Raw genomic sequence first — 21,486 nt, 5'->3', positions numbered from 1 at the left:
CCACCAATACACCTTCCAATCTCCACCAATCCACCTTTCCCAATCTCCACCAATCCACCTTCCAATCTCCACCAACCACCCTTTTCCAATCTCCACCACTACCAATCTCCCCAATCACCTTTCCAATCTCCACCAACCACCCAAATGTCCAATCCCTTTCCCACACCGTCCTACATGTTTCCAACCAATCCACCTTTTTCCCATTCCCAACCAACAAACCCTTTTCCAAATCTCCACCAATCCACCCTTTCCAATTCTCCACCAATCCACCTTTTTCCAATCTCCCAACCAATCCACCCTTTTCCAATCTCCACCAATCCACCCTTTTCCAACTCCTCCACCAAATCCACCTTTTTCCAATTTTTCCCTCCACCACTAACCAATCTCCAACCAATCCACCTTTCCAACCTCCACGCCCCAAACACTTGACTTCTCATTAAGATCGGCATTTTTCCGGAAAACAAAGTGAATTTGCTCGTCGCGTGCCGACCTAAGTATTTATAGAAAGAGCACCTTTACTGGCCTGGGGACCAATTTTTATAGCTCATGTTTTTTTTAACTTTAAAATGAATTCCGTGTCAACTCTCCTCCATAGAGCCATTAATCTGACATCAAGCTGGTCTACCTTTCATACTGAAGTGACTTTCCTTGCTGATTACTTTAAGGATAATTATTTCCCTCCAGCAATTTTTCATAGATCCCTTAATAAGCTACTTGATCTGAAATTCAATCCACCCCCAATAGTCCATAGTGTCCCCAAGCTCCGTATGTTTGCTAGATTTCCCTTTCTCCATAATCATAAATTTAATAAAAAATGCATCAACCTATTCAATGAGCAATTGCCTGTCCTTAATTTGAAACTAATTCCCATAAACCCCCGAACTATTGGCTCACTCTTCCAAGTCAAGGATAACATCAGTCCCCTGTTTGCCTCCGGTGTCGTTTATAAGTATAATTGTCCCAGATGTGATCTCGGCACTTACATCGGTTGCACCAGGAGGCTGCTAAAAGTCCGAATTTCCTCTCATCAAGGAATTAGCTATAGAACGGGTTGTCGACTATCAAATCCAGAACAATCTAACATAAGAAATCACAGTAAAAGTTGCAAAACACACATAGATGCCAGTCATTTTAATATTGTAGGAAGAACCCGACATACAGACGAACTAACCACCCTTGAATTAATAATGATTAAGCTAACTGTACCTTCTCTTAACCACCAGTCGTCTTCCACCTAACTGTTTATTGCCTAATTACCTGTTGTTTTGTTTACACTCCCTTCCATAACAATTTTTCGTGTCAGTTCTCCTTACGCTACCGCTGTGGGTAGGTGTCTTGTTCGTTCTATTATTATTATTATTATTATTATTATTATTATTATTATTATTATTATTATTATTATTATTATTATATTATATATTTTTCTATTATTATTATTATTATTATTATTATTATTATTATTATTATTATTATTATTATTATTATTATTATTATTATTATTATTATATATATTTTTCTATTATTATTATTATTATTTTTTAATTAATTTGTTTCTCTGTATTCGCTCCTAGCCCTTTCACTGTTATTCTGTGTTTCTGTTTTTACTCTGTTTTTATTCTTAATTTATTAAAAAGGTTTTTAATTTTAGTGTTCGTAAACATTGTGTGTATCTTTTTACTTATACGCAATTGATGTGTAATCGTTTCAGCCTGGAAAATGTATCAAACTGATACGAAACGTCGGCGCTAATAAATGGATGAAAGACGGAACGCGTCTCCCTACTCCAATATGTTTATCCCTGAGTAATTGCTCCTGTCTCCATACTTTATATATATATATATACTATAGATTATATATATATATATATATATATATATATACATATTTATTTATGCCTGAATCGCGAAAGTTTGGAACTTGATAAATCCATAAATAAAGGTAAAGCCACGAAGGAAAAATAAACAACGGAGTTTCTGCAAATTATTTCGACTCAACGTCCTTTACTCTGCTGAGTAAAGGACGTTGAGTCGAAAGATCTTGTAGGAACTCCGTTGTTTATTTTTCCTTCGTGGCTTATACCTTTACATATTTATTTATGTCCAAGCTTTACTGTACGACACCCTCACGTAAACATCGTCGGGTGTGGGGACGTAAAGCTGTCTGACGACTTTGCCCGTCTACTCAATAATATTCTTGTCGGTTTTTATTGTCATTTATATTCAAGCTTTACTTTACGACACCCGTGTGTAACATCGTCCAGTGTGGGCAAGTGACGCTGTCTGACGACTTTGTCCGTCTACCCAATAATATTCTTGTTTATCCTTCAATTTCGGTGTTTATCTGATCGTCCGCTCTGTTTGCTTTACGCTTCGTAAATCTCTAGCGGTGTTTAACCCGGTAATGCCATGATACTTCAGTTCCGTAAAGTTAGTCGGAAGTAGCGGGCTTTGGGTTATTGGCGGGGGTGGGGTTGTTGTGGGTGGGTGGGGTGGGGCTTTGATTGGAAGTTGATGCTGCTTTTTTTTATTGTTGCTTTTTTTTCATAATATATCGGTTTTGATTTACATTCACTTCGTTTTCAGATTATATATTATATATATATATATATATATATATATATATATATATATATATATATATATATTATATATATATATTAACACGTATGTATATATGTATATGTATATATAATCATAATATTTTAACACACACACACACACACACACACACACATATATATATATATATATATATATATATAAATATATATAATTAAATTGTTGTACAATAAAATCTACAGTAATTACAAGTTACTGGATTTATTTTTATTTTTTAATTGATAACAGTAACCATAATCATGCACTGTATATGACTCTTGTCTGTTTTTATACCCGAGTAATGTTCAGTGGAATGAACAAAGGGACAATTTATTAATCCAAGATGTACAAGGTTAGACTATTTTAGCCCTTATCTACTTATTAATTTATTAACATTTTTTTCTTTCTTTATTTCAAGTCAGTGGCCCTTTTGGTGGGCTTGTTCCATATGAATGAGGTTTATCTTTTGAATAATAAAAATAATAATAATCATACTCATGCATATATTTTATACTGATACTGTTTTTTCTTCACAGAAAGAATGGCCGAAAGCATCGCCTATCCAGCTCTGTTCTTCAACAGGGAGAGTCTAGGCCTAAGATGTCCCCCTGTCGCTCCAACTACCGTCAGCAACCCCATCGACGTCCCCAAAGAGACTCAACCTTTAGACTTCTCAACAAAAGGGAAAAAAGCCTTTGACAGACACACCAACGAGAAAAACAATAACTTGCATCTTTGCGACCCTTTAGTTGGGAACAAAAGTCCAGCCTCGCTTTCCAGAACTCTGGAAAGCGACATCCTCTCCAGCACAGCGCTGAATCCTCTTGATCCCACGGCGGTTAAAACTCCGTTTCACCTGGGACTGAGCCCGTCCTTTCCTCAGTCATACAGTCATACATCTGCCAGTCCTCTTTTGGGACCCCCGAAAACCTCGCCGGCGCCGGCAATGTCTGGGATCAATGCACTTTTACTTGCCCAGTTGCAAGCTAATCCTCTCCTGCTGTCCACCATACAGTCTGCTCTTAATGCCACCACCAGATTGTCAGCACAGTTTGAGCCATTCCTGTCTGCACCAAGTCACACGCCCTCCCCAACTAATTATCAGATACCTGGCTCTCACCTGCATTCAGCTCCTAGCCCGACTAGTCTGCTGGGTTTTAATCCATTGCCAGTGAATGGCCTAGGACAAAGGCTGTTGGGCATGGAAGGACAAAGGCTGTTGGGCATGGAAGGACAAAGGCTGTTGGGCATGGAAGGACAAAGGCTGTTGGGCATGGACAGCTTCAAAGAAACAACCTTACTGGACAGAAGTCTCAGGAATGACAGTCTAGGGACAGTGCTGGGTTCTGTAGTCGGATCTAACAGCAGTCCCATGGGAAGCATCAGCCCTATGGCAGGTCTTACAGGAATTGGTGCTCCTGCCACGAGTTTTAGGGATCTGATGGACACCTCCAGCAGTATCCTGACTACTTCACAGACTGAGGCTGCCATCAATGCAGAGAGCAACGAATCTTACATAAAGTTTCGCAAAAGAATGCTCGTGCAAGTGGGTGGCTCCAAGGCTCGCAGAGCGCGCCTCGAGCAATGTGCTCGTGCAGAGAGAGACGGTTCCAAAAGCAGTGATGTGAAATATGGAAACATCTACATCAACAAAAGCAGCGAGATGAGCCCTGACCCCTGTGGAAGTGAAATAAGTGGCACAACCGACAACAATTTAGAACTTGAAGTCGTTGCTGAGCACAATCTGGGCGAAGTCAGCAAATCTGCTGAATCAGCATTATTAGAGTTCAGAGCCAGCACGACAAGCGACGTCAGCAACGACGCCACGTGCAGCAACAGCAATGGCAACGACAGTGATACTGGCAGCATTACAAAGCAGGGTTCCTCCCAGGGTACAGAGATCGTCAAAGACGACGCGTACTGGGAACGACGCAGGAAGAACAATGAGGCAGCCAAGAGATCCAGGGATGCGCGGAGGGCAAAGGAGGACGAAATAGCAATACGCGCTGCGTTCCTAGAGCAGGAGAACATCAAGCTGCGCATTGAACTGTCTTCCTTGAAGTCTGAAACGACAAAACTCCGCTGTTTGCTCTACAACAGCTAGGGACCTATAGTTCCTCAAGTGTGTCTTACTAAAAAGTGTGCTGTGCTAAACTGAGTGATAACAGATACATGCCTTGTACCTTATGCCTTCTATACTTATGAGCATTTTTTATAGTGTTAAGTACTTCAGGTCCTCTCCTACTTAGGCCCAAAATTCAGATTTCTTCTGGAAAAAAACTGATTAAGTACAATGTGATAAGCTGACGTATACAGTGAACAGAATTCTTGGTATCGGCTTGCTACCAGCCGAAGGAGTTCCTAATAGGTTTATATATAGTGCAAGTCTTCTGCAACGCCTCAAATCCCTCGAACTTATAACTTCAGATTATTTTAAGAACGAGCTCTTTCCTTAGACGCTTGTGTTACCTCGGTTTTAGGTAATGCTGAAGTTCTAATCCTCTGTGGCCCGTGTAACAATAAGGTCACCTTTCTCATGAACATGATTCAAAATGGTTTGTAAAATTTGAGAAAAGCTGATCTCTTAGTCTTAGCTTGAAGACAATGTTATTTATTGGGAGAATAAATATCACAGCTTCTTATAGGACGTTTTTCAGGGTTCTTCAGAAGTCCGTGGGTTGACTATGAAGTCGAAATTCCACGAGAAATCCAGCAGAAGCCCACGTACCCTTTCCCCCTTATCTTCAATAAATCAATGAAAGCAGTTGTCAAAAAAAACTTTCTTGTACCTGATATTCAAATATGCAAAAGCCTTGTTTGAAATTGTGATAATTGTGAAACTCAGAGATGTTCATGATTTGTGACTGTTCGTCTTTGATCAACAAACAGCTCGCACACTGTTAGATTGAGCTGGCTTTATGACAGCACGGGCTCTTGCTACGAAAGCAGCTCGTGTGGAAATTAAAAAAAAAATTAAAAGGTGTAAACCTTATTTGTTTGAGAATGGATTTAACCACTGTTTGTTGTTATTCGTTCACGACAATATGCAAAGACTGACGCATGTTGATTGAATGCATATCTTGAATTATTATGCTTTCTGAGGCACGGGTTTTGCTTCCTGGATGCTTGAGTGCGTTTTCTATATTTTCTTAGGGGTTAAAAAATGAAAATTTTAAAATACTTTTATAGAATATATACACATATATATAGGTATATATAAACTATATATGTGTATATATTATATATATACAGGTATACGTTCATAAATACTCACGAGTGGTGATTTTATTTTTCGAGTGCCCGCGTGCATTTTCCTTTTGTAATGAAATATATATATATATATAAAAAAAACATAAAAAGTTTTCCCCGTCAATGTTTGTTTCTTATCCATTTTTAAAGACACATTTGAAGCCAAGGCAGACATAACTTCTGCGAAATATTATTATTTCAGTCGAAGTATGAATATATCTTTGGTCATTAGATACTCATGGAGAGAGAGAGAGAGAGAGAGAGAGAGAGAGAGAGAGAGAGAGAGAGAGAGAGAGAAAGTATTTGCATCATTCTATGGAAATATGTCTCTAATGGTAAACATGAATATACACTGCACAAAGCACGTATGCATACGCAAATGTATGCGGACTCTACCAGCATGCTTGCATACATACGGTACTACACGTAATGACTCGTCATACAGATACGCAATGTATACTGGATGTATCGTCGCCATGAATATGTATGAATATTTATGTGCGAACGTGTTTAAGTGACACTGATTATTACGAGGCAAGTGCCTCAGTGTATATATATATATATATATATAATATATATATATATATGATATATATATATATATATATATATATATATATATATATATATATCTGGCAAGATAATGCCCTTTACTTAGTAGACAAACTGACATACATGAGACACTGAGAGAACAAGGATGGGTCGGATAAGTGACAGATAGGGATTATAAGGAGATTAGTACCTAGAATCCAGCACACCTGGAGAATGAGTAACCTTTCCAAACAAGCATAAACATGGGTACAATTTAAGAACAAAAAGATTAAGTCCAGACACACGGATAAGACAATTAAAGGATACAGGGCGGCAGCTGACCACATTCAGATCTTTGGTAAACAAAAACTTAACATCCTTTAAGGTCAACCTTGTTTTTTTCCTGCAATAACACACTAAAAGGAATGTTAATAAAAAAAATGGCCCCAAGGAAAGCAACAACATAATATATAAAATTCCATGTATGGACTGCCCCTCCTTTTATCTCGGACAATCGAGCGAGGCCTTAGAAGTAAGATTAAAATAGCATAAATATTCTGTCAAAACTGGGCAAACATCTAATGCAATATTCATTCATTTAATTGCAAGAGCAAAAGATGTCTTATCAGGAAATCTTTTAGAATCTGCCATTATACAACTTATTTCCCATTGTAATTTTAATATTAGGCGTGGCCTGTTTCATTTAGACCTTTGTATTTGTAACATGTTTAAGAATGACCTCAAAGATATTATCACAGACTTAAATACAAATAAGTTGCCTTATAGATATTTTCTTTGTATATGTATGTTTAATATGTTTTGTGAATAAGTTTTTGTTTACCAAAGATCTGAATGTGATCAGCTGCCGCCTTGTATAATCCTTTAATTGTCTTGTCCCTGTGTCTGAGCAGTTGGACTTAATATCTATGTTCTTAAATTGTACCAATGTTTATGCTTGTTTGGAAAGGGTTACTCATTCTCCAGGTGTGTTGGATTCTAGGTACTAATCTCCTTATAATCCCTATCTGTCACTTATACGACCCATCCTTGTACTCTCAGTTTCTCATGTATGTCAGTTTGTCTGCTAAGTAAAGGACGTTGAGTCGAAAGATCTTGCAGAAACTCCGTTGTTTATCTTTCATTCGTGGCTTATACCTTTATTCATGCATTTTTCACGGGATTCAGTTTATATATATAAAATAATATATATATATATATATATAATATATATATATATATATATATATATATATATATATATATATATATATATATATTGTATATATATACATATATATATCAATAGCAATATAAACACACCGTATCGTGCTTCTAAGAAATCAGTAAAAGGATTCCACAGTAATATTCTTGTTTATCCAGACGAAATATATTTGTGGGAAATATTTACAACGATATATTTCCACAAATATATTTCGTCTGGATAAACAAGAATATTACTATGGATCCTTCTACTGATTATATATATATATATATTATATATATATATATATATATATATATATATATATATATAATATATATGGATATATATAAGCGAATACCACGGGAAATGATAGTCAGGAATCCAAGCGCTTTCGTCTTTATTCAGACATCGTCAAGGAGCTACTAAAGTACAATTGGAGAGGATAGCCTCAGGTACAAACAAGATCAGGAATACCAGATGGTTAATTATCAAAAGGGTAAAAATTAAAAGGGATAATCCAGGATTATCGGATATCACACGGTCACAAACTTAAACAGATTCTGACCCTAACCGAAATTACAAAGTATCTTTACAGTCCAAAACAAGTAAAAACTGAATATATTAATTTTGTTGCTTATATTTATCTACAACTTTTTTCATTATGAAAGCATCAAGTTTAAATAAACCAAGACTTAAATTTAGAACATTTCTATTATTTGACTTGATAAAACAAGATTGAATGATATTCCTTTTAACTGTGTCATTACATGGTACTAAGGCTCTTGCTTGACTCCAGTTAATAGGATGGTCTAAATCTCTCATATGTACAAATAATGCATTCGATATTTGCCCAGTTCTCACAGAATATTGATGTTGCTTAAGACGCTGTGAAAGAGATTTACCGGTCTGTCCGTAATAGATTTTATCACACTTTTTGCAAGGAATTTCATATATGCAGCCTGGAAGATCTTTAGGAGAATTTTTGATTACTAAACTCTGACATTAATATTACTGAAAACAACATTTATGTTAAAAAGCTTTAAATTTCTAGGAATATCTAAAAACCTTTCATCATAAGGTAATTTTAGAATGTTATGCTTACTAAATTCAAGTTTGTCATTAGTTGAATAAAATGTTTTTCTAGCTCTTTTCCATGCCACATCTACAAAAGTCCTAGGGTATTTAAGTTTCAATGCAATATCATAAATAGTTTTAATTTCAGCGTCAATAAAGTGCATGAACGAGCAAGTGATGCCCAAGTCGATTTTACCAGTGAGAATTCTTCGCCTAGCAGAGCGACCTTTCGACGAGTTTCAACGCATCATACTTCAGAAACACATCGACATCACAAAAGTGGAAGTAGATGATGCGTTCCGTACACTTAGAAGCAGACGGTATAGCTTTAATCAGACGGTTCCTGTCGATTGGAAGATCAGATGCTGGATTTATTGCTACGGAAAATTGAGAAAGTGCTGCAACCGTCTTGAAAGGAAGCTCCAAGTCAAGCTGAAAAATCTTATTGCTGAAAGCGACTGGACTAAGCATGCCAACGTGGACTTCATGATTAATTTATCTGACAAACCTGTGGATAGTGCTACGACAGCGGCTTTGGGATATGGGTTAAGCTTTGGTGTATTTAATGGTAACCTGGACTGTGTCGACATCCTCAAAATCCTTTTGTTATTTAGAAAAATTGAATCAAAACCAATGCCCATGATGATATCAATATTTGTAAAGGTATTGTGTATGGTGCTATGAGTAAACCTTTCTCCCCCTAATGTACCCGTGAGATTTCTCCAGGCTTTTAAGAAAATTAAAGAAGACGAAACAGTGAAGGTGACAAAAGCAGATAAATCTAATGCAGTGGTAATTATGAATAAAAGTGACTATATAAGTAAAATAATGACATTGCTAAATGACACTGATACTTATACGAAACTGAGGTCTGACCTACACAGACAGTTAACTCCCATTTTAATAAACAAATTAAATCCATTTTGAAGGGCTTGGACCATTTAATTAAACAGTTTACACCGCAATGCGCCTCCCTACCTTACATGTATGGTTTAGTCAAGACACATAAAATAAATAACCCTATCAGACCAATCATTAGTTCAGTGGGCTCAGTTTCGTATAATTTATCTAAATGGCCTTGTAAAAATTCTTACTCCTTTGGTAGGAAATATTTCTAACACGAATGTTAAAAACAATGTTGATTTTATAAACAAATTGAATAGTTTAAATTTGAATTATGATTTTAATATGGTTAGTGTTGATGTTGTCTCTTTATTTACAAAAGTGCCTGTAGATGACTTACTTGAATATTTGGAAGAGGAATTAGAGCGTCATTGACATTCCCATTCAAGTGTAGAAGAATTCTCATTAGTCTCATCAAGGTTATGTATCAAAGATAGTAAATTTTGTTTTTCAACTGGGGAACTTTTTGTACAAAAGTTTGGCATGGCCATGGGTAATCCCTTATCTCCTGTCCTTAGCAATATTTACATGGAATTTTTGAGACAAAACTCTTACAAGAATTTTGCCCCAAAAAGTTATTTGGTTTAGATACGTGGATGATATCTTCTGTATTTGGCCAGTTCACGAAACCTCCAGGAATTCCTTAATAATCTCAATAATTTAGTCCCTTCTATAAAATTTACTGTAGAGGAAGAAAGAAATTGTAATTTAATTTTCTTGATGTAACTGTCCATAGAAATGATAGAAATTTCACCTTTTCAGTCTTTCGAAAATCAACTAATATTGCCTCTTTTGTTCATTACTACTCCAATCACCATCAAAATGTTAAATTCTCTGTTTTTCTGGGATGTTCCTAAGGGCTTTACGTGTCTGTAGCCCGCAGTTTATTGACGCTGAAATTAAAACTATTTATGATATTGCATTGAAACTTAAATACCCAAGGACTTTTGTAGATGTGGCATGGAAAAGAGCTAGAAAAACATTTTATTCAACTAATGACAAACTTGAATTTAGTAAGCATAACATTCTAAAATTACCTTATGATGAAAGGTTTTTAGATATTCCTAGAATTTTAAAGCTTTTAACATAAATGTTGTTTTCAGTAATTATTAATGTCAAGAGTTTAGTAATCAAAAATTCTCCTAAAGATCTTCCAGGCTGCATATATGAAATTCCTTGCAAAAAGTGTGATAAAATCTATTACGGACAGACCGGTAAATCTCTTTCACAGCGTCTTAAGCACATATATTCTTGGTGAGAACTGGGCAAATATCGAATGCATTATTTGTACATATGAGAGATTTAGACCATCCTATTAACTGGAGTCAAGCAAGAGCCTTAGTCCCGCATGTAATGACACAGTTAAAAGGAATATCATTCAATCTTGTTTTATCAAGTCAAATAATAGAAATGTTCTAAATTTAAGTCTTGGTTTTATTTAAACTTGATGCTTTCATAATGAAAAAAGTTGTAGATAAATATAAGAACAACAAAATTAATATATTCAAGTTTTTGTACCATTTTTTGGTTTTGGACTGTAAAGATACTTTGTAATTTCGGTTAGGTCAGAATCTGTTTAAGTTTGTGACCGTGTGATATCCGATAATCCTGGATTATCCCTTTTAATTTTTACCCTTTTGATAATTAACCATCTGGTATTCCTGATCTTGTTTGTACCTGAGCTATCCTCTCCAATTGTACTTTAGTAGCTCCTTGACGAAGTCTGAATAAAGACGAAAGCGCTTGGATTCCTGACTCTCATTTTCGTGGTACGCTTATTTAGAAGTCATGTGCATCTACTGTGATTTTTTAAGAATATATATATATATATATATATATATATATATATATATATATATATATATATATATATATATATATATATATATATATATATATATATATCAGTGATTGTTGCTTTCAGATGGAAGCGATAGAAATAAATAGATTATTTAATGTGTAAAAAAAAAGTTAATAAACGAACTAGCTGATTCATCAGTTAGGCGGTGTAAACTTATCAATGAATAGGAAAGATATCTTTAGATAAATATTGAAAATAAGTTGTATTTTTTTTGCGTAAGAAATGGACGAATGAAACTCGCTCTAAAAATGTTTTTAAACATTACAAAGGTGTCTGTACTGTTGTGTAACTTTCTTAGCAGAAAGTGGAATTATTTATATATATATATATATATATATATATATATATATATATATATATCTATAAATATATATATATTCCACTTTTTGCCAAGAAAGTTGTTACACAACAATACAGACGCCTTTGTATTGTTTAAAAAACTAATTAGAGCTATTTTCATTCATCCATTTCTCCCGCAACGGAAAAAAACCCTTATTTTCTATATTTATCTAAAGATTATCTATTCTATTCATTGATACGTTTACACCTTCTAACTGATGAATCAGCTAGTTCGTTTATTAACTTTTTTGCATTCAATAATCTATTTATTTCTACCGCTTGCATCTGAAAGCAACAATCACTACGCGACAATCTACCAAGTCATTAACGAGCGCTAAACACCTGTCGAGGTTGTTATACCTGAGAAACAAACCTTCCCCCCCCCCCCCCCCTCCCCGCTATCGTTTCCATCAACTCCTACGAGTCATTCTTATCGCAAGTAAGTCGACGGTCTCCTTTTAGAGTTACTAACAGCGCCAGTCATGGACGAGAGGGAACCAGCTCACGAAGACGCCCAGGGAAGCGAAGGGCGCTCCCCTCCCGACGAGGAACGAGTGGATACCGACGAAGACGACGCCTCAGAAGATGATGTCAAGAAGGCCGGTCCGTCGGGTATCGCCGCTTCGCCGAGCCCCAGCGGCGGACACCTGTTCGTCCCCAGCGTCCGCATTACCGAGATCAACGACGCCTCGTCCGATACGTACGACCCCAGCGAGTACGAGGAGGAGGACGATTCTCTGGCGTCGGATTTCGGATACCACCGCTACTACTACTTCGGCGGCAGCAGTTCGTCCGCCTCCGGCAGCCTCGAGAGAAGGATCCCACCCACCGAGTCTCAGTTCCTGGAGCTCTGCAGGAGCGAGCTGCCGAAATCCGAGGGACGGTTGGCCACTTACGTCAGGAGGCTGAGGAGAGAGAGGGACCGGACTCTGGCTCACATCAACGAGATGCAGGCGATGCTGCTCTCCCTGCGCGATCTGATGCGTCATCCGCCCGAGAGGAAACCCCGCACATCGAAATGGTACGAGAACTACCCGACATACAACGTCGACCAGTCCCTCGGCGTCAATAACAAGATGAAGTACTACGTGGTGATGTCAGAGATCTACTTTGTTCAGAGTGACGAATTCCAGATTTCCCTCGCGAAGGGCTACACCTTCGATGGCGTGACGCTCTCAAAAAGGCTCGACCTGCCCTCGACAAGCGGTAGCAGCAGCAACCAGAGAAGAAAAACCGCTTTTGGTGTGCGAGGGATCCCCATACGTCGCCGTTCGTCCACCAACAGTCAGTCTTCTTCCTCTGGTACTTCTGGAGATCCTTCTGATAAAAGCATGCCGGGCAGCGGTCAAGCAATACCTGAAGGAGAAAATCCAATTAAAAGTCTCTCTCCTCTTGAAAGCGGTTCCAGCAGTCAGCCGAGACCCACTAATGCCAGTGGCAAAATGGAAAAAAGGTCTACGAGCAGTCAGGCCTCGGCCAATGATAACCAGTCTGAAAGTGTTCCTCAAGACGCTCATGATTCCGGGACAAATAACCGATCGACAGGAGGCCGTAAGAGCAACTTGGATTCAAGTACAAACAAAAAATTGGCAAGACAGTCTAGGAGCAATCAGGATTCAATGACAAACAACCAATTGGCCAAAGGGTCTAGAAGCAATCGGGACTCTAGCACGAATAAACAATTGGTAATTGAGTCGAGAAGCAATTGGGATTCCAGTACAAATCAGTTGGAAAGACAGAAGAAAAACAATCGGGGTAACTGCACAAGTAAGCAGCTGAAAAGAGGGTCTCCTAGGGAAAATCAGGATGCCAGCACAAATAACCTTAATCCTACAGGAACTGACAATTTAGCAATACCTGGGCCATCAGGCAGTTTTAACAGTGAGCATTCCTATTCTATGAATTCCTCAGATCCTGGGCCCAGTGGCATCAATCAGAATGGAGGTTATGTTGCACATACCAATCTTGGTGAAACTGCCAATGTGGGTGCTTCTATAAACACCCCAAGTACTTTAATGGGTGATCCCCTAATGGCATCACCACAACTGCCTAGTGTTATACATAGCAACCAAAGTTTTTACAGTGCTGCAACTGGTAATGTATATACTGGAGCCAGCACAGGGTCAAACACAGTTTCATCTTATAGCACTGCAAATTATTCTGACAATACTCAAAGATTTGGGCCAAATCAAGTTTACATTGAAGATGTAGCTTACAGTGCGCTTCCAGTTTATTATAGTTCAGAAGAAAGCTATGGAGTGGACAGTGGGTATGCTGGTGCAAATGGAAGCAGCACTGCCTCATTAAATACGTACCCTGCTGCAGCAAGTGAAATTATAGGTAACAATTCAGGAGTACAAAGTTTTCATCCTGTGAATTTATATTCTCAAGGCGATACATCAGGGGGTAATATTGTACAGTCATATCCAGGTTATGTACCTTCATTTCCAATGGCTTATGACAACATGCAAAACAATATACTGCATTATGGCAGTGACTCTGTTAATGAGTATCCGTATGTTTCAGGTCAAAGATATGGTTATGGTCAGCCTTACAATAGTAACAATAGTGTGGTTTACAGCAGTGCAATGGCAACCTTTAATCCTTATACTCCTCAAGAGACTCAAAACTTCCCCAATACTGTGGTTTATGGCACCACGATGGCACCACAAGTACAAAATGTCTTGGGGATGAATGCCACTCAAGGAGGAATGTATCCTTTGGCCCCCTCTGGAGGGGCTATCAGTCCCCCAAGTAATATCTATCCTCATGCCTCTAGGGGAATGTATAACAGTATGAGCAATGAGAGCAATGCAGTACAATTATATATTCAAAATTCATGGCAAAACACCTCTGGCCATACAGTAATATACAACAGTAGCTATCTGGCTCCAGTTATTAATACTCCTAGTGTTCAAGGACATGATGCTCAGTTAATTTCTCATGAGGAAATAGTAGGTGGAGAACCAGAGAACTTTGTTTCACCTGAGGGAAGCCATGATGAAGGATCAGCTCGAACTCGTGGCTTCACTAAAGTATCATCTGAAACCAGTGACCAGCAGAATGATCAGCCAGAGGCCAATCCTACTTGGACTAATAGCACCGAGACGGACGCAGCGGAGAGAATAAATACAAATGACGGGAGTGCTCAAACCAGTGTTGCTGAAGCAGGCTCTTCCGAGGGTGGATCTGCTCAGACCAGTGCTTCCAAAGGAGGAAAAACTAAGATCAGTGCCCATAAGAGGACATTTCAAAGCAGTCCTGGAGAAAGATCTGCTAAACAAAGCACTTCTGAAGGAAGAAGAAATCATGGGAAGGGGAAAGTTCAGGCTAGCACTTCTAGAGAAAGGGCCCCTGAAATTACCTCATCTGACAAAGCCTCTCATAATGTCAATAAGGGGAAGAAACTTCAGTTAGAGCCCTCAGGGGGAAATGCTCCTGAGACCTCCATAACTGAAGGAGCTCAGAGTAATATCCATAGAAGCTCAACTCTCACAAATTTTGCTGATGGAAAGAATGAGGAAAGAGGCACCCAAGATGCTGATTCTGGTATTCGTACAAGAAGTAAAACTAGGGAACTTAATAGAAAGGAAGCTGAAAAGGGCAGCTATACAGGAGTTGGAGCGGCAACAGGCGTGGAAAGGAAAATCTTGAGGTCAACTACTCGCCGTGCTTCGAAAACAGGTGAAGAGGCCAGTTCTTCTGAAGCAGCTGAGAGGAAACGAACAAAAACATCTGATCTCTCAGAAATCCCATCAAATACTAGGATTCTGAGGACAAAGCAAGGAAATAAATCTAGACCACCTCCAGGAGGAGGGTCTCTCTCACAGGTATTGACAAAAACTAAGATTAAGCCTGACACTTCAGTACCAGCATCAGAAGTTGGCCCTTCAACAATAGCATTGGAGCCTGGCCCATCTGGAGCATCAAGTGCAGGTACTTCACAAGGGGCATCAGAGGATGTTAGTGCTGCAGGAGCAGCAATGAAAACTAGTACTTCTGGTATAGTTGAGGGTAATGCTTCGGAAACATTGACAAAGGCAACAGTCTCTGGAGTTTCTAACGCTCCTTCAACATCGGGAAAATTGACCAAAGCAAAAACAAACGTCGAAGTTCATCAAGCTAAGGGAAAGGTCTCTGAGAAATCTTATCACAAACCAACAAACCAGACTGATTCTTCGGAAGAAATACCAGGTGACCGTGATTCACAAGCAACAGATAAGAGGAAAGATTCACTGGGCACTCCTCAGACACCTGGTAAAAATATCTGTACTAGAGCAGCAGGGCCATCAACTCTAGAACCCAAGCCTTCAACGTCAGGGCAGAGAAGAAAGTGGGTCCCTGCAGCTACTGTGTTCAAGCCCTTGATGATACGTAATAATGAAGCCACTACGTCTTTCAACGTCATAAAATCGTCTCGGCCAAGGACCCTAGCGATCAAGAGAGAGAAGACACCAACCATCTTAACTGGCAGCAGTTTACCTAACCCTGCGCTGAAGCTCCATAAACAAACTAAAAACTCTGATTGGGAAAACGGAGGTGAAAATGAAAACACACTGATGAGAATTCAACAAGTCGAAAGTAATTTGGCGAGGTACAGGAATGAGTACAACAACATCCTCAAACTTTTAAGCATCATCGACGATTATATCATCGAGGCGCCTCTGTACATAGAGGATAATCTGACCCCCAAACAGATTGATTGCTCTGTCAAGATACCTTTGTTGTCAACAAGTCCTATAGAGACTGAACAATCGATCTCAAGATCTTTGTGGCCAATGAACCTCTCTAGAGACTGATTACTCGTTGCCAAGGTGTCTTTGTCAAACTCTTAAGTAATTACTCCAAAATTTATTTGTTAGATATTATAGGATAGTGTGCTATCCATCTCTTTTTAAAACTGTCGAGTGAAAATAAGTTTATATCACATTTTAACTCATTTATTAAGCTTTTATTTCACTGTTTAATGTGCGACTTCGTTATTTTTTTACATATGTACTCTGTTAAATTACTAACAGTTGTCAATATGGTCATTCGCTTTGTGTTAAGCGACTATGGCACTTTTAATGTATTTTTGTGACCTCGTAAAGCAAAATATAAGAACTTTTTCAATAACCTTTTTATTCTTCAATTTTCCTTAAGCACGAGTGCAACACAATCTCCTAAATATAGTATTTACTGTAATTTATTGGTTTTTGCGTTTGAGGAAACTTTCCATTTTATATCTGCCCATAAATTGCAGAAAATAAATGTGACTATCTGGGCCTAGGGAAACATAGTTCAAGTTTTAACGAAATGTCCGCTTTTAAATCTGATTCTTAAAGCTTACAGAAGACTTTTGAAAGAAGAATTATCAACAATAATATATTCTAATAAAGGTACTTTAATATTTGGCATTTGATTACGCGCTCGATTACCGAAAAACGGCATGAAGTAGTTAAGAAGAAAAAAAAATTTATCACAGCTGTCTTGGAAAAACTTGAGAGGTACAAAGTATACTGTCGTCGAGACTGAATAAGGTTCTCTCTCTCTCTCTCAGAGCTCTCTCTCTCTCTCTCTCTCTCTCTCTCTCTCTCTCTCTCTCTCTCTCTCTCTCTCTCTCTCTCTCTCTCTCTCTCTCTCTCTCTCTCTCTCTCTCTTATTCCTTCGTTTGTATCTTAAATGAGCAGAAACTAACTTGAAGCATTTTAGTTGAAGGCCATTTTACTAATGTTTTACCTAGAACGAATATTCACGAGCCAAAATACTGCCTTGTTGGTTATCACAAAGTAACTAACTCATAAGAGTCAGTCTGTACGCGGGCTATTTTCAATTTTGATAGGTAACTCTCCCCATGAACAACCAAATTAAAACTGTCAGTTTATTATTATTTGGTAGTAGTGGTATTAGAGAGAGTTAAATGGTCATCCATATTAACTTAACTAGTTTAACGCTAAGACTTAAATATGTGTGAGAGAGAGAGAGAGAGAGAGAGAGAGAGAGAGAGAGAGAGAGAGAGAGAGAGAGAGAGGGAGGGAGGGAGGTGGGGGGTTGGAAATGTTCATCCAGAATAAAGAATTTATTTCAGGCTAAGATTTGAGAGAGAGAGAGAGAGCAGTTAAATGCGATTAGAATTAATTCCACCACGGCCTATATAAACTGCAAAAAAATATTATGTACCTTACACCAAAACCACTCATTTGAAATCCGTTCTCAAAAGAAAATTTCTGTACACAGAGATTTGGTACGAAAAGCTAAAAGCTTAGAAGACATTCTGGAATAACTACGAGTATGTGTACAATAGTTATCACACAATATGGCCCTAAGTCTCTTTAGTTGCAGTGAATTTAAAGTCAATGGCCCAGGTGGGGTTTTTACATATAAAGCGGTTAATAATAATAATAATATTAATAAAGTATATTACTTTACGTTTTAACGTTAGCACTGATGAGGAACGCCGTTCACGTGTTCGTAAGTCTTTGTTTATTTTACATAATATACTTTACGATATAATGGTGGATTTTTATGACAAAATTGTTCAAGAGATTATGGATTTCTTAGCAATGATAATAATAATAATAATAACTAATTATTATTATATTATTATTAATAATATACATAGTTCTATTAAAGCTATTCACCAGTACCGATCTAGGTTTATACCTCAAAACTCCCACCATTATTTTGAATTATAAAAATTAAGAGGCAATGAAACCTTAAGGGCAACTCAGCTTCTTCTCTCAGTGAAAGCCAGTTTTAATAACTTTACCAATGAAATCGAAAAAGATTCACGAGTCTCAAAAGGTTTCCTTACACTGACATGAAAAGGGACAAATTATGCCATACCTTTCTGAGCAATTCTCAATATAATCAATTAAAAGCACTTTTTATAATTACACTGTAAATGTTGGGTTATGTTCTTCGTCTTTAGTCAACGGTAAAGCTATCCTCCGTCTAGCTACATAGTACGACAAAGCTATTTCTCCAACCCCGTCACTTTTAAGAATTCTCCCGCACGACCCAGTTGATTACTTATTCTTATCTATTGATTGATCGATTGGCTAATTATGATATTTGGGGCCTTAAGGCCGAGCGGTGGAACCTCTCAAGAGTTATTCGGCTCCTAACCTTATCTGTTACACTCTTTAATAGCGCAGTTTACTGCCGTTTCCAGTTTTTATTACCGTTTGGTTTTTTTTTATTACGGGTTGTTTATCAGCCTGCTGATTATGTCCCATTTTCTTTGTTAATCGAGGCTTGAGTTTATCCAATTTTCTTTGTTACTCTTATTTCGCGTTTCATTTTCTTTGTTACTCTTATTTCGCGTTTCATTTTCTTTGTTACTCTTTTTATTTCGCGTTTCAAGTTTTTTCCAGCGTTTGAGTTAATCTGTGTGTTTTAGACAGACATTCACCTTTTAGGAGGATGATTTAGGAAATTTGGCCCTTGTGACCCAGAGCTGGGGTTAACGAATGTTTAAAAATGCCTATTTACCATTTTATCTTATTCGAGAGTTAATTTTGAAACAGTAACCCAAGTAATTGTCTCGCCCTTATAAGATTAAGTCAAAGTAAGGATATCTCACCTACTGATTTCTGTCATACGCAATGTTCAAACACAAGTCGGTCCCAAGCCTGAATATCTGGGGGTCAGAATTTACCTGGTGTAATAGGGCAATGGGTTGTAATGAGACCAGTAAAGCTGTAATGGTCAACCAAACATTGCTCTAATTCGGCAGTAATAGAAATTATTTAGGATCGCTTCTGTTCATAATTGCTCCGGTATTCAACTACCAAGTAGCTTTCGAGTTTACAAGATTCAGATGTATTAAAAATCTGCCATTTTTCGTTCAACTGACCCTTAACAATTTGCGATAGTTTGCTTTCAAAATATAGCATTAAAAATAAAGTTTAGATATCTAACTCCCTTCATACGTTTATAGAATCTAGGTCAGCAAGAAAAATATAAAATGGTTTTCACCAATTTATTTTCTACAGTTTACAATTCCATGACAAAACATTGGCCATTCTGTTAAAATGTTCATATTGGTCTCTTGTGTATTGGTTAAAACTGCATGAATTAAATGTTAAAATTGTACAAAATGTCCGAATCAAAAAATTAAAAGGTCAACAATAGTACAAATATCGAATGTTCCTGATAAAAGATTTAAAATGGATTTAACAACCATGCAAGTATAAAAGGTTCATATCAATAAAAATTAAAAGCTTAACAATCTAGCAAATTTGAAAGGTTTGTGGCAATCGAAAATTAAAATAAGTTTCCAAGCAAATGTAGGTTTCTGACAAATAATTAACTGGAGTTCAACAATTAAGCAAATACCAAAGGCTTCCGACAACCTGAAAGCCAAATATGCATAACTTGTGATTTGAGTAACCGTCCAGAGGTAAAATATAGCAGTTTAAAAAAAATTACAAAAACTGGCCTAGTCTAGCCATGGAACTGACACTCCAGACTTTTCTCAAGTCCGTCCAACCCAGTTGGAGAGGCTAGTGACCACCTCTGTCCTCCTGGAAGAGGAAGGAGAAGCGGGCTTGCACGTCAGACAGGTATTCCTCCAGGGCCTCCAGGTATTCTGCTCCATAGAGGTCTTCTTGATCAGGCGAGGGGCAGCCTTCAGCACCAACGTCACTAGGACTAGGAGACATTCGAGCCTGGTCCTCGTCGTCGCCGATGTTGTCACAGATGGCCAGGACCTCATCGGTACTCTGATTTCCAGACTGCGTCATCTGCTCTTGGACAAATACATCACTGGAAACTTCCATCAGCTCTTGGGCACCGCGGGTAGTAGAAGGTGCCAAGTGCTCTTGGGTGCCACCGTACCTGTTAAGCACGATGTTCTCTCTGGCACAGAGAACGAACATTAGCTCTTGGTCGCTAACGTAATCTTGCGGCTCTATTTCGAATATGTCGTCGTTACTGGTACGCGGCACCTGCCCTGGGTCGCAACCAGCACTGGAATGTGCCGCCATCTCGTCACTTGGGGTTTGAGCGGAACTACCGAAGGACACTCCCCTGTAAGAGCCTTCATTGTTGTTGTTGTTGTTGTTGAAACTTTCATTATTGTTGCTGACGGCCGAGGCGCTCAAGATGTTCTCGAACAAGGACGCTGCTTCAGAAGACCTGTCTGAAACAGCCCGTATTTTAGGCCTAACGCTTCTCTCGTGCCTCTCCCTGAATATCCTCTCTTGGTCACTGGGTTTGAGACCCGATGGGTTGACTTCCAGGCTGGAAGTCGCCTCCATCTCCTCCAGAGAGGTTGCTGCTCGATGTCCAGCACTCTTAGGGCCTTTGGATTTGAGACGCTCGGGAGTGTCGTCCTTCTGGGTAGTTGCATCTTCCTCCCTCAGAGGTGGTGCCCGAGGTCTAGCGCCGCCCCTCCCGAGGGCATCGCGCCTGAGATGCGACCAGATCTCCTGGTGGACGGGAGAATCCTCTGCTTCCTGTGGGGAGGCTACTCGAGGTCGGGCGCCGGTCTTCTTCAGGCCGCTGAGGGACTCATCATCAGAGTTGCCCTTCCGGGGAGTAACTTTTCCCTCCTCCGAAGGGGATGCTCGACGCTCGGATCCACCCCCCTGAGGGTCACGCAAATTAAAATGATTCGAGCTCATGATGAGCTGTCGTCGGAAGACTTGATCTTCAGCAGATGCGAACCTGAAGGGGAAAGGACCAGACGTAGGTGCTGCCTTCACGAGGTAGCTTCGTTCCTCAAGGTTACGGCGCGGTGTGGG

General features: G+C 38.6%; 1 protein-coding gene across 1 annotated transcript; it reads left to right on the top strand.

Moving 5' to 3' along the window:
- The first annotated feature begins 3,138 nt into the window (after positions 1 to 3,138).
- Positions 3,139 to 5,850, top strand: LOC135214178 (uncharacterized). The gene has a single exon (XM_064248248.1). It carries the CDS (start codon positions 3,139 to 3,141, stop codon positions 4,699 to 4,701), a length of 1,563 nt encoding a protein of 520 aa, XP_064104318.1. The 3' UTR covers positions 4,702 to 5,850.
- The last annotated feature ends 15,636 nt before the right edge of the window (positions 5,851 to 21,486 follow it).

Source organism: Macrobrachium nipponense, chromosome 45, assembly GCF_015104395.2.
Source record: "Macrobrachium nipponense isolate FS-2020 chromosome 45, ASM1510439v2, whole genome shotgun sequence".
NCBI classification, from domain to species: Eukaryota; Metazoa; Arthropoda; class Malacostraca; order Decapoda; family Palaemonidae; genus Macrobrachium; species Macrobrachium nipponense.
Note: the sequence above shows the minus strand (reverse complement) of the source record. Positions and strands in the feature narration are given on the sequence as shown.

Excerpts from the sequence above, each read along its gene's own strand:
- LOC135214178 (XM_064248248.1), top strand. The coding sequence starts at position 3,139 with ATGGCCGAAAGCATCGCCTATCCAGCTCTGTTCTTCAACAGGGAGAGT.